General features: G+C 36.0%; 1 protein-coding gene across 1 annotated transcript in view; it reads right to left on the reverse strand.

The window, feature by feature from the left end:
• WDR75 (WD repeat domain 75) overlaps positions 1-14,099 on the reverse strand; it is a 48,999-nt gene that overhangs the window by 18,123 nt on the left and 16,777 nt on the right. Inside the window, exons 6-18 of the mRNA XM_082397344.1 lie at positions 12,310-12,380; positions 11,239-11,358; positions 10,706-10,794; positions 7,885-8,043; positions 6,969-7,028; positions 6,761-6,876; positions 5,495-5,670; positions 4,278-4,435; positions 3,633-3,813; positions 2,731-2,825; positions 1,616-1,711; positions 844-1,013; positions 205-264 (exon numbers count right to left, since the gene is read on the reverse strand). Coding sequence (XP_082253470.1) covers positions 205-264; positions 844-1,013; positions 1,616-1,711; positions 2,731-2,825; positions 3,633-3,813; positions 4,278-4,435; positions 5,495-5,670; positions 6,761-6,876; positions 6,969-7,028; positions 7,885-8,043; positions 10,706-10,794; positions 11,239-11,358; positions 12,310-12,380 — 1,551 coding nt within the window. The remainder of the gene's footprint in view (positions 1-204; positions 265-843; positions 1,014-1,615; positions 1,712-2,730; positions 2,826-3,632; positions 3,814-4,277; positions 4,436-5,494; positions 5,671-6,760; positions 6,877-6,968; positions 7,029-7,884; positions 8,044-10,705; positions 10,795-11,238; positions 11,359-12,309; positions 12,381-14,099) is intronic.

Here is a 14,099-nt window from a genome sequence, read left to right on the forward strand (position 1 = left end):
CATGTGTCACTGATATTACAAACTGAGACTACATTTTCAAAGAGCACTATGACATCAAACGAAGCAAGTAGTTTCTAAGTATGTAATTTTAATTCCACTTTAGGGCAGGTAAAACATTTTTCTCATAGCTGAGTTCTAAAAGATAACCTTATCTTTGCAGGGAGGCAATGTGCATGATCTGCACCACGAGTGACTAGAACATACCTGTTTGCTTGTTGGTGTGAGTTTCTCTTCTGGAGACTGTGTACTGAATGTCAATAAACTCTGAAAAGAGAGGTCAATTAATGATGCAAAATATAGAGTGCAAATCTAAATGTTAAAGTTAGAAAATGATGTCGACTTTTCATCTTGATATAAATATATCTGCTCACAGAAAAGTAATAAAAGATTTAAAACGTATTTAATAACTGCTGTGACAGTTGTAAGACTGTTCTCAAAGATCATTTTAAAGAATTGGTAATGAAATAAAATTCAACTGATGGGTCAAACTTAAGCCACTGATTTCTTTATGGTAAATCAAATACTAAAATTAAAAAAGAGCCATTCTAATAAATACAATTTAAAGTATTCTAATTATCTTCTAGGTCATATCTTTTTTGGTGTCACAGAGTAAATGAATGCAAGCAATACTTAGCCCCAAAGGTGTGGGCTAATATACTCCCACCAGTAAGTAATATGACTGTACAGAGCACATTAGACGATTTGGCAGGGGAGCGGGAGGGGAGAGAAGGAGTAATCCTTTAATAAAACTATTCCACTTGCCCTGGGCTATTACTCTCAAATATTAAAGCAAATGAAAATCACACATACGAAATGACGGCCTTTTCTGAGGTGGACGGTTACCTGTGATTTTGTTAGGAAGTAAAACTGCGATCTGTTCAGCCACTGGTAAGCTTCTGAGGTGAATGATTCAGGGACATCTCGTGGAACAAACACTCCCCACTGGACTTCCTCTCTGGAGATATTTTTTTGAATATACAATGGCCTGGGCTCGCTAGGCCTAAACACAAACACTAGAGAAAAAAAAAACCAAATAGACAACAACATTTTGCCTGCAGAAGTTAGTTTCAGCCTCAGATTGGCAGACCACACTCATCCTGGGACTTACCCCATTGAGTAAATTGATCAGGTCATGATTATTTTAGGCTTTGAGTCAACAAATATCTACTTGATGCTTCCTATGTGCCAAGCCGGTTAGGAATGAGGGCTTTGAAGATGAAAAACAGAAAGAAAAATTCCTGTTTCTGAGAGCAGTGTCAACTGCAGAAAACAGACACCAAAATACTATGGCAGTATTTTGTCTTAAGCACTAGAACAGAGATCTGTAGAAAGAGCTTCAAGATCATAGAGGAACGATAAAAGCTCCTTGGGGGATTTAGGAATGCTTCAAAGAGGCAAAATCTCTCTTGGATTTTGAAGGCTGAGTAGCAAATGACATGTTGAAAAATGACGGATGTGCTGGAGCTGGAACTCAAGAAATGAAGGGCAGTGGTCAGGCAAATGGCTTCAAATGGACATCTGATTTGAAGGTAAGTTTAACTCAAATTATATTAAAGGTGTTAAAAAGAAAATTTAGGTAATAGATTTCTTCTGTCAAAGAATGGTCTGTACTTACAGTCTGAACCCGTGGAAGACTGAGAGATTGCAGCAATATTCTCTGAATTGGGATCAGGTTCCAAAACTCTCATATTTAATTTTGCACTCCACTCCACTGGGGGAAAAAAAGTGATTCACTTCTAAGAAGAGATTTACCAAAAGCTTTCTTAAGCTTGTTATTTAAACTAGGTACTCAATATTTATTGGGACAATCAATTCTATTATTTTTAGGAAGAGGGATTTTACCATTCCAGATAATACATGGAGAACACACTGACATTATCTGTGGAAGTCTGCACTAAAACGAGGGGCAAGAAGCACAAAAACAAAGTATTGATACTTCTTCCCCATGCTATGAAATGGTTATTACAGTGCAACTTCTGTCTGGTGCTTTTCCACTACTGCTAAATGTGGGCAAAATGTTAACCAGAATCACTGTAGAGAATATTAAAAAAAATGTTATCACACACATTCATTACAAAGTAACCACAATGTCTTCCAAACATATACTCGAATGAGTAAAATGCCACAAAGTTCACATTTGTTAGGAGGATTGTGATAGGCTACATTCAAATTTAATGCTGTCAGGGACACTGCAGGTTAATATGCATTATGAACTATCAGAAACTTTCCTCAAATTGCTATGAGGATGGATAATAAGATGGAGGGCAACAAAGTCATACACTGAAGACAGTGGAAAAAGGTGAGGATAATGGAAGATGATTTGCTGACAATTAGGCAGTTTATAAATACAGCTGACCCTTGAATAACATGGATTTGAACTGTGAGGGTCCACATACATGTGGATTTTAAAATAGCAAGTACTACAGTAACTGCTCAATCCCAGGTTGGCTGACTCCACAGAGGGCTGACTCTAAGTTATAAGTGAACTTCTGACTGTGCAGAGGGTCAGTGACCCTAACGCCCGCATAGCTCAAGGGTCAACTGTAATCAAAGTCTATTATTACAGGCATCGCACGCCAAAGTTTGGTGGTACAATGTACCACGTAAAAAATTATATATTCTCTGGGTAAAGATACGAAGATATCATCCAGAAGTCCTAAAATGCCAAAGATTAGTTGATGTCCACTTCCTATATGCTTAGTCATCACTTTATAGCAACAAATATCTTACATGCACAACTGAGCAGATTCCAACAGCACAGAATGCCATTTTCAGTGGCACCAAGAAGATACTTGGAACAAGTCAATCTCCCAAAGCAAAGGTGCCTAGATTAAAACAAGGAAGTTAACAACAGTCAGTTCTAGCACACGTAGTTACAAAGGACTGCAGACTTCCTGCACAGTACTAGCTTCGTGCAATGCAAATTTTTAGACAGACATGTATGTTTTTGTTCATAATTATTCTGCAGGAAAGGGGGTAAGGAGCACAACAGGAAAGCTTTATTTAGCTATTTTGTTTCTTTAGGAAAACAGATTTGATGACCAATTCTTTTCTCTAATATGCTGTATGGTACAATAATTGACACATATAGAGAAAATGTATGTGAAACGTACCAAGTTACTTAACAAAAACTCTTTTTTATGCTTCTTTGCCTCAAGAGGGAAATCTGCAATATGAATTCTGAAGAAAGTTTTACAAAGTAAATTCAGAATTAGACATGTTGGGAATTAGAAACAGCCATTTCCCATTCTGTCCTCAAATGCCCAAGTTACTGGAAATAAAATGAAAGATACTGCTGTTACATTCCCTTGCCATTATTACAAACAATGAAGTTTGAGCATAACATCGCTTTTATGAAAATACAGAGAAAATAAACATTGTTTGGATCTACTGAGGCTTATATATAGCTTCTATTATTGTGTAGTACAACCATGAAAAGTAATGCACATCGTTCATAAACCCAGTATTTTTTAGCTTCCCAGTATTTTGGTTAGCTGCTGGCACCACTGACCCACAGGATTCCTCTGGAGAAAGCATAAATTAATTACTAAAGTTTACGTAGAAAGACTTGTTTGAATTAAAAAAAAAAGAAACAAACCCAGTACTTCATACTCCCCCAATTATTTACCTACCTTATTTTCCCAGCTCGTTGACAAAATGTACATTTAAGTTCCCATGTCTCCGAATCCCATATTGTAACTATTTCCTCAAAACTAACTGCTAGTAAAGAGCCATCTTCGGAGAAACAGCAGTTAGTTGCTTGGTATTTGTGATAACTACCCACAAAGTCACAGGTCCAGCCAACAGCTTTTTCTGTGAAAATATAGACCATAGAAATAGTACAAATGCTAGATAATATTTTAGGGAATTTATAAGAAATATGCATTAAGAAACAAGGAAACACAACAAAAAACCTCCTCTCCAAAATTTTAGTTACAAATCATTGACTGATTTGAAATTTGCGTCCCTTCCAAGAGACCTTGACCTCCCTCTAGTGGAACAGTAAAGGGACTACTGCAAAAGCCCTTTTTACTGTACTCTCACAGACTGGAATAATTAGCACACGATTAATCAAGAACGTCATAAAATAAGTAAAGATTTGGGAGAAAAGGCATGAAAAATGTAATCTCTCAAATCTTTTGAAATTGGGCAATATCCTACAGAATTAAACAAAGGAGAAAATGTCCTCCCAGAATGGATACAATTCATGAGAGATAAATATATCAATTCTTAAAACTGTGCACGACATATAGACATACTATATTTAAGTAACTTACTGTATATATCAGAATCATCTGTTAATATCCACACTTTGAAGTGACCATCTTTACTTGTTGTAACCAAGGTGGGGTTTTCAGACTTTTCTGCATTACAGAAACAGAGAGCTGTGATGTGGTCTTCATGTGGCATGTTAACCTTTGTATTGAGAACAAACCTAGTAGGAAGGAAACCAATTTATTTTTATACCAGGGCAATATGATATACTATCATATGAGTATTAAGAATTCCTTACAAAAAAAAAAAAAAAGAATTCCTTACATATTGCACATTTTACAATAGCATCTTTAAGAATGAGCAACTGATATATTATCACCTAGCATGACAAACAATTGAGTGTTCTATCACTAATGGCCACAGGATGCAAAGAGTTCTAACACATTACCTCTGGCCTCGTGTAATGTACGTAACAGAGATGATTATAAATAGTGTCAGCTTACTGGTACAGAATGAGTATAAAATAGGGGTCATCAAAAAAATGATACTTGAAAGGCTACTATACTAAACTGCAGGGAAACCGTGTAGAACACAGATACCTCACTCTTTTGAAAATAAGCAAAAAAGGAAATGGCTATGAAAGCCCTTGTTTTTGGCAAGATGGTACAGAAAGAACATTACCTATTTCACTGCCCTGGTCAATACTTAATATTTAAAGTCACCCAAACTACCTCTCAAAGCTTGTTTCTAGCTCGACAGGACACTGCTGTGAATGAAAGATTATCTTGTGAAGATTCACAAGACAATGGGCACGAAAGCACTAAGCCCAGTTCTTGACAAGCAAGAACTTGATAAATTGCTATTACAGCCATGGTATGAGAAACTAGTGGGCTCCTTATCTAATCAAGACTACACCACACCACACCTCTACCACCAACCACTGCCATTTTCCCAAAGAAGGTAATATAACATTAATAAAGAGCTAAGGAACCAAGACCTTTGCATTCTAATCCTGGATTTGCCTGGAAGTAGGTATGTGTTCCTGGGGGTGTCACTTCTCCATGTTTCCTCATTTATGCAATGAGGTGACTCATAATTTGGAGGACACCAATGCTTTCTCAGAGCAGAAAGCATAAAGGCTTTATAAGAGGAATAGCACCTCCTTCATTTCTCTTAATATAAATTTATCAAAATGAAACATCGTAAAGACCAACAATTGAAACTAGAAAGTCAAATAATTTTCTGCTCTCAAGTTAAATGTCTATATAGGTAGTATTACCCTTGTGTTTTCTTATTATATGTCCACAGTTTCATTTGCAATTCAAGCTCAGTTTCCTTTTCTTGACGTTGTTCCACCGTTGCAAGCCAATTACCATAGCAGCCAAATGCAGCCTTTGTTAGCTCAATTTGGATCAGACCATAATCATTGATATATTCTTGCTGTATAATATCTAACTGATGGGTTAAAAAAAAAAAATCCAAAATTCTTATTAATGTAAATACATAAATGTTAAAGCATTCAAGCAATGGTAATTAACCACATCATAGATACCTTCTGGAATCTACATAACAGATTTTTAGGTGAAGAGAAAAATGAACTAATCATTACTTACGGACATCGAAATTGCCATTGAAAACATGGAGCATATTATATAATACCAATCTGGTGGTGATGATTCTTCAATGACCTTAAATTTTAGTAACGACTATGCTCCATTTATATGATACACCAGAACTTTAGGTTACAGTAATGCTTTTCTTTTGTTTCTAAGAACAAATAGCTTTACATAAAATCTCAAGGCTAGATTCCACATCACTAGAAACAAGGAGAGCAAAAATGAAACCTACAATTTTTAAGAAGTGAAAAAAGCACAACATTGTAAATAGGCCAGCTTTTTCTTTATAATTTTTCTTTTATTGTTTCCTCATCTATTTACTAAAAATGTATTAAGTGCCTACTATTTCCAGGCGCTGTACTAGAAATGTACAAAGATCAATAAGTTTCCTTTCTTTGAGAGGTTTAAAGGTGTTGGAGAGAAAGCGATAAAGTGTTAGAGTGGCTGTGATAGAAATCTGTAAAGGGTACTGTGGGGCACTAAAGAAAAAGTGGAAAGTCTAGATTGCATTTACCAGGATTATAGGAAGTGTTCCTCTTTAATCTACACTGAAGATTTTATCTTCAGCATGTACATATGATACTGTTTCACCACAAAGCAGAGACAGGTTTGTATTGTTAATCCATATTCTCATTGCCTATCCTTATGACTCAAAGGCATAGATGTGTGCAACAGTTAATTTAGAGTGTAGTCTTAAACAGAATAAAATAGATAGAGCGCACACAACAGTGCCAACTGGCTTACATGTAGACTTCATCTGCAACTGTGGCCTCATTAGAATCACGCTGTAAACAACTGATAATACTATGTTCAAATAACATAGGCACAGGATCTTGTTTTAGAAGCTATACAATAAGTTACTTGACCCCAGTGGTGCTATAAAGATATTTCATTAGTTTTAAGGCTAGTTAACAGATCAAAAATCTTACATTGTATAACTGTTTATCACTTTGGAGAGAATAAAACTGCAAGTGGCCAGGTTTCCCATTCAAAACCAAAGCTTTAGTTCTTGGGTCAATCATCAAACCAGTAAAGATATTTCTGTCTGCAAAAGAAGTGATGAACAATAGCTGAAATCAGACAAATATTCACTTTTAAAAATGTACACAATTCCACATCCACTGAGGTCTGTGATACCTTTCACTAGGCCTTGAATTACTGCAGATGCCTCAAGGTTTCGGTGAATGATTATCAGCTCTGTGGGTAAAATAAATAAATAAATAAACAAACAAACATCTAAACATAAATAGGTCAAACCTTCAAGGTTTTTTTTTTTTTTTTTAAAATGAATTTATATCATTCTGAAATATACCAGAATACAAAACAACTGGGTATGTTCAATTTCTTGGAGTGTTACTGGAAAATTAGGAATATATTTTGTGATTTAACAGAAAAACTAGGGGTGGGGATGAGGGCTTTTTCTGTTGGAGTCTCTAAGTTTTCTGCTGTGACTATGAATACATTAGAAGTGTTAATTCAGAAACTTATATGTCCCAAAAGAGACGGCTGTTTATTTTGAAATGAGTCACTGCACTACTGGATTGCTCAGTTATGCTCTCTTTTGAAGGGAAAGGAGGCAATGGGCACGGGATTTACATCTAAGCTGAGGTGTAACAGGATGACCAAATGCTGGGGAGGAATCAGAAGACTGCTCCATTTCTGTCAGAATCCACAGGACTCCCACACCGAGACAATGACTGTACCAAAGGAAAACCTCAGAGCATTCTTTCGAGAATGCCATTATATTGTGAAAACCTCCTTTATTCCCCCAATCATTCCACATGAAAAGATTTTTAAATATAAGTGGCACAACAATAACCAAATACACTTAGCCCTACACTTTCATAAAAACAACTCTGGAAATGTTGGATTCAGGTGGCATCTTGGGGCAAGAGGGGTGGAGGAAAGAGGAGAAATGGAAGAGAAAAAAATGCTCCTTAAATCCTATGCTACTCTTAGTTTGAGGTCTCTTATTTTCCATCCCCTACAGATGCTAGCTAATTTATGACATTACACAAACTGTATTTCCTCATGACAACAAATTGAGACTTACTGTTATCGGAGTGCGAAGTACAGAAGAGATCCCCTGCTGGAGACACTGAGATATGTTCAATAGTAGCTCCTAAACGGGGGAGGAACTCCTTATTCTTCTCTGCTGCCTCTCGCCACTCTACGAGGACAGACTCACGGCCACCACTCAGCAGACTGCTGCCTTCTCATCCACCCAAAGAAATGAAAAGGACAGTGTTTGGGGGAAAAAACAGGAAGATATAATCGATGTTTTGATTTTTCCTATGTTAGAGAAATAAACTATTTAAAAAAACACGCGAACAAGTGTCTTTATATCTTTTAATATACTTGCAAGACAAAAGATTTAAAGATCACTGGTTCAGGGATTATTCCTTTCCAGTACTATGTGACTACTTTGTTGCTGACAAATTCTTCTGCCAATAACTAGAAAAACTGGATGAAACAAACATCCTCCAGGCCCAGCTGGCTTCACTAGTAAACTTTTCCAAACATTTAAGGAAGAAATAAACCAGTTTTACACTCTTCCAGGTAACAAAAAAGAAAGAACACTTCCCAATTTGTTTTGAAGACCAGCGTAATTCTGCACCAAAACTAGCACATCATTAAGAAAAGTACAAGCCAATTTCATAACAGATGAAAACTACCAAATGAAGTATCAGCAAGCTGAATCCAATGATATATTAAAAAGATAAGACATCACTGCAGGGTAAAATTTATTGTAAGCATGTGAGATTATTTTAACATTTGAAAAATAAACCAATGTAATGAACTCTACTTACAGAAAAAAGGGAAATAGATCATCAGTATCTTAACAGATGCAGAAAAAGTAAATGATAGAATTCTAGACCCATAATAAAAACTCTCAGTAACCTAGGAATTGATGAGACCTTTAAAATTTCATCAAGAATACTTACAGATAATCTATAGCAAATATTTTAGTGGTAAAGCACTGAAAACGTTCCCCCTGTGTTGGGAACACCAATACCACTTTTATCCAACATTAACTTGAGGTCCTAGAGCACTGAAATAAGAAAGGCTTAAGAATCAGAAAGAAGTAAATAATAAATTAGATGCTCACAGACAGCATGACTGCGTTCAAAGCAGAGCCAAAACAGTTTATACTGTTAACATTTGCCTTAACTTATAAACAGTTCTCAAAAACCCTATAATTTGTAGTTTGTTTACACAGACAACTAATTTTCATTTCTTCTATTAACTCTCTCATACCTATACATTCACTGACAACCATGTACTATATTACTTCTCACAAATACTCACATGATTTAAAAAATAACATCAAGAATTGAACTCTCTAATAGCCAAGATGATCTGCAGTACTTCCTATATGAAAGCCATGGCTCACAGTAGAGGCACTTGGTATTCTCTTTTTTGAGTGCCAACTAATCTAACTATTCCTTCTTCCCCAAACCCCACCTGAGAAGGCCAATCCTGAATGTCCCAGGACTTAAGGCTAATAAGTAAGGCCATCACAGAAAGCTGTGACTAATAACTAGTGTGAGAGGAGGTGGAAAGATGCGTAAGGGCAACAAAACAGAGAAAAGTCACAGTGACAATATACATCAACGGGTCTTGGCCTTTGGGCATGGGCCACAGCAGAGAAAAAGAAACTGATGAGGAAGGGCAGAAGAAACCACCTTAGGTCAGGAGAGAATAACAACACTGCCTGAAATATTACAGACATATGTACACACAATGCCACAAACATACTCATTTGTATTTTTGGTGGGGAGGAGGGTGAAGATAAGAGTAGCCTATGTCTTTTATCCATAGGGTTAACACCCTCTTCATTCTTCTGTTCTTAGTTCCCATATGTCACAGCTGTACTCCTGCTGTACTACTCTAAGTGTGTCAGGTTGGGTCCCACCCCCATATACCAGTCACTGATCCCCCAAATCAAAAGCACAAGTAGGCTGAAGATGCCTCCTGCTTCCTGAGGCTCCACTGAGTTAAACCCAAGTAAGCCTGTAGGAATCTAGAGCAAATGGTACTAAGACTTGTCCTGCCAGTCTCTAGGAGGACCTACAGGAAGAAGAACCACCTTCTCCAGGCACGTAAACTTCTGGAGCATCTAGCACCTCCCCTCCCCCACCCCCTTAAGGACCAGTCAAAATGTACTGACATAATTTTCACCACATACGTGTGGGGATGCTAACGGTAACCAAAGACAAAATGTACTTCTCCAAATTTCTGTTGAAGGTCATCCTATTTCCAAGGAGGTATTTTTACGCATTATAGCCACTCTCATGCAGCTTGAATGGAACAAAGATCTGAATTAACTTAAAATAGTGAATGTGGCGATCTTACAGTTAAAAACAAACGTTCGAATTAGACCTAGGTCCAAATCCCACTTACGAGACACGTGACCTTAGGCAAGTTAGTTCTCAACTACAAATTTCACTTCCATCATCTGTAAAATGAGAATAATGATGCCTATTTTCAGAGTCAAGGATTAAATGAGATAATGGATGTAAAGCATCAGCACAGTCGTTTGCTCCTGATAAACTGTAGCTATACTTATGGACAACAAGCACTTAGCTATGTGCACATACATTAGAAAAAGAAAAGGAATATAATTTAAATAGGTTTATATTAACAAGAGACTTTATGACAGGTGTACACTTTGATACTCTGAAGAGCTGTGAAAACTTAAGCATATGGCATTGTGCTGAGCAAAGCCCAAAACACAGGGGTGATATACAAGTGCTTAAAAAAATTCATTTGGCTCATGCAATTCTAAATCTTTCAAACTATAAGTACAGTGAATTAAAATACTTGGTTCACATACTTTAAAAGTTCAGTTTAAGTCTTAAACTTGTACTTACCTGTCACTGAAAAAGCCAAATCCATAACCAAATCATGGTGCCAATGTAAACATGTGTATGTGTATTTCTTTTCATCATCAAAATTCCTCCTATTGGAGAAAACCAAAATTCTTAATTTGGCCAAAGGCGTATGTTTATCAAGTTTACTGGTCTTAATGTGCAAAAAGTACATTTTCTATTTCTAAACGAGTCACTTCTGCAAACAATAGGCCATCATAGTATTCTACTAGTTCAATATTCACTGTTACTCTCTCCTTTCTACTTAAAGGCTGACAAAAAGTTCTCTTCAATTAAATGATTAAGGACAAAATGGATTTACTCCTAGGGCCAAGGGTTGAAGTCCTAAAACAGTAAGTCTATGCAATGAAGAGTACAGTAATAAAAGAAAGGGAGGATGCCAGCAAAGCATCATCTCTATTATCGGCTGTTGCTTTTCAGTTCCATCCTTTTCCCTGCACCCAGGTATACCCCTTTTCTGCAGGACTAATCTAAAATAAATAAATGATTGCCAAGTTCTTCAAGAGTTAACTGACCAAAGACGAATTTTGCCATCCCTGTGACCAGTTGCTATGCAATCTTCCTTCGGGTGACATGCTACACATGTAAAATTGTTCTTCGCATGTTTCTTATTTCTTGATGATGATAAAGTAAACCTAGAAGAAAAATATTTCCCCTTGATTATTAAAGGCTTGGTAAGTGATGTTGTTAGGCAAAATGGAGGTCTCACCCTTATCAACCCAAACTGGTGAGCGCTCAGAATTCACTGAACATAAATGCACGATTTTTAAGAAAAATCATGACCAAGAATCAAGAATTTTGTTTTGTAAACATTTATTAATACACAATATAAATTTCATGTGAATAACATTCTACCATAGTAACTTGTCTATGGAGGCCACTGAGAGTGAAATAGAGAACAGACAGTTGTTCTTATGGTTTTCTGCCTGGGCAAAGTTTGTTTGAATTTCTCGTTAAAGCTAAGTTTTTAGCATGAAGTATGGACAAGCCTGAGAAATTATATCTGAGACAACTGGCTAATGTGTCCAAAGATGTCAGGATCCTTATACTGCAAAGGAAAACAAATGTTAATCTTGGCAGGGTAAAAGGGGAGAGGGGACAGAGTCATTTGAAGAGTGACTACTCATGCTTAGCACTAGTTTCTTTAAATACGTTCTCATTCATCCTTACAACTCTGTTAGGTAGAAATTATCGCCATTTAAAATACATGTTAATTTGAAGTGCAGTGAGGTTCAATGGACTAATCTGACTCATTTTAAACCCAGATATACCAAAGCCTATATTCATTCCTATAGCCATAAAATGACAATGTGGATCACCTAGGGAAAACTTTTCAAACCACATCCAATTTTGACACCAAGTATACACAGCAGAATCTAAGTGTGAAAGCGGTTTTGGGGGGAAAAGCTCCCTAGGATTTTGTGACTAACGATTCTAACCCACTGTGGGTTAAAAACTCTACCTCATCTTGTGGTTTCATAATTACTTGTAACATGAAACAGCTTTGGCTCACAGGTATAAGGATGAATAAAATTATAATGAACTCTTGAGTAACTAAAATAAAGCTATCAAAAAAGAATTCTTACCTTGATGTTGTTTTCTTTTTGAAAAAATAAACAGACAAGTAAAAGTCCCGTACTGCAGCAACATACTCTCCCTGGTATTTCAAAGAGAAGATAACATTCACAAAAATAGTCAACACCCTTTAAGAAGAAATATTATCATAAAAGTTAACACGGGAACAATAAACTTTTTGCAGACTGAGAGTATATTAGTATGAAATGATGTATTGGATTGGCCAAAGAGTTCATTTGGGTTTTTCCGTAAGATGTTACAGAAAAACCCAAATGAACTCTTTGGCCAACCCATATTACAGTTTAACTATGGAAAGGATACTCCTACATTTACAATAATCATAGAAAATTAAAAGATGAAAGTAGGCCCTAAATCCTAAAACTAGACTCTCTAAGTATAATGATTAAACTTTCTTCTATTAAGGCGTAATCTATACACCACAGAATGCAATGTTTGACGCGTGTATAACCATGTAACTACCATCAAGATTTAGGACATTTTCTTCACCTCAGGAATGCTCCATTGTTCCTCTTTCCAGTCACTCCCCAACGCCCCCACCCCTGTCAGCAACTACTGATTTCTATCACCATAGCTTACTTCTCTGCCTTTTCTATAACAGAATACAACCAGAATGGTAAATACACTTCATGTCTGGACTGTAGCTCAACATCACCTTTTTGAGATTCACCCCCGCTCTTATGTGCACCATTAGTTCCTTTTTACTGTGAAGCAGCATCCCAATGAACGCATATGTATCATAAATTGTTTACTCTCTTACTGATGAACACTTGGGTTATTTCCATTTTGGAGCTATTAATGAGTATTAATTATTCTTGTGCATGTCGTTTTGTGGTCATGTTTTCATTTCTCTACCTAGGAGCGCAACTGCTGGGTCACAGTAAAGGCATATGTTTAACTTTGCCCCATATCTTTCCACCACTCAGTACTGTCATTCTTTAATTTTATCTGTTCTAGTGGACCTGAAGTGGTATCTCACTGTGGTTTCAATTTGTATTTAACTGATGACTATGATGCTAAAGAATAATGACGTTTATAATGTAAAAGTGTTTTCTCTACTCTAAGAAATTAAACCTTTTCAGAACAAAGCCAAAATAATGCTACAAAACTTAAGACTAAAGAAACATGCCACCACAATGATATATAGGGGCTTTTGATGGTACTTGATTTTAATAAATTATGTGATTATTAACAACGGATGGCTAAATAAGTCATGGTATGAACATCATACAGTCACTATTTCTGATGAACATTTAAGTACACACTCATGCTGCAGTGTTAAGTGAAGAAAAAAAAGATAAAATCCTCAGACAATTATTCAATTTGAGAAAAGTTATTTTATACATTTAGGAAAAAGTCTAGAAAAAATTCCTCAAATATTACCACTGGTGAGATTTAATTTCTTCATTATATTTTTCTGTAATTTCAAAATTTTCTATAAGGGCATGTTATTTGTAGACATGGAGGTCATATTTTCAAAAGACACATATCTATAATCAAAGCATTTAAGTGGCTTCTACATGGTACAGGCTAAGAAGTACAGTACAAATGCCAAAACATTGATTTTTTTTGGGGACAATTATAGAGTTTACAAGAGCAAAAAGATACAATCTACAAAATTAGGGTAGTCCTAAAAAAATCTATACTACAAACACATGCTAAAGTAGTAAGACAGATTTCTTAGTTACTAACAAAAATATTGTAACTCAAGGCAATATTAAATCACTATAACATAAAATTCTCAGAGGAAAGACTGCAGGAAAGAGATTTTATGTACAAAAAA

This window comes from Balaenoptera borealis (assembly GCF_965194805.1).
Source record: "Balaenoptera borealis genome assembly, chromosome: 6".
In the NCBI taxonomy this organism is placed as follows: Eukaryota; Metazoa; Chordata; class Mammalia; order Artiodactyla; family Balaenopteridae; genus Balaenoptera; species Balaenoptera borealis.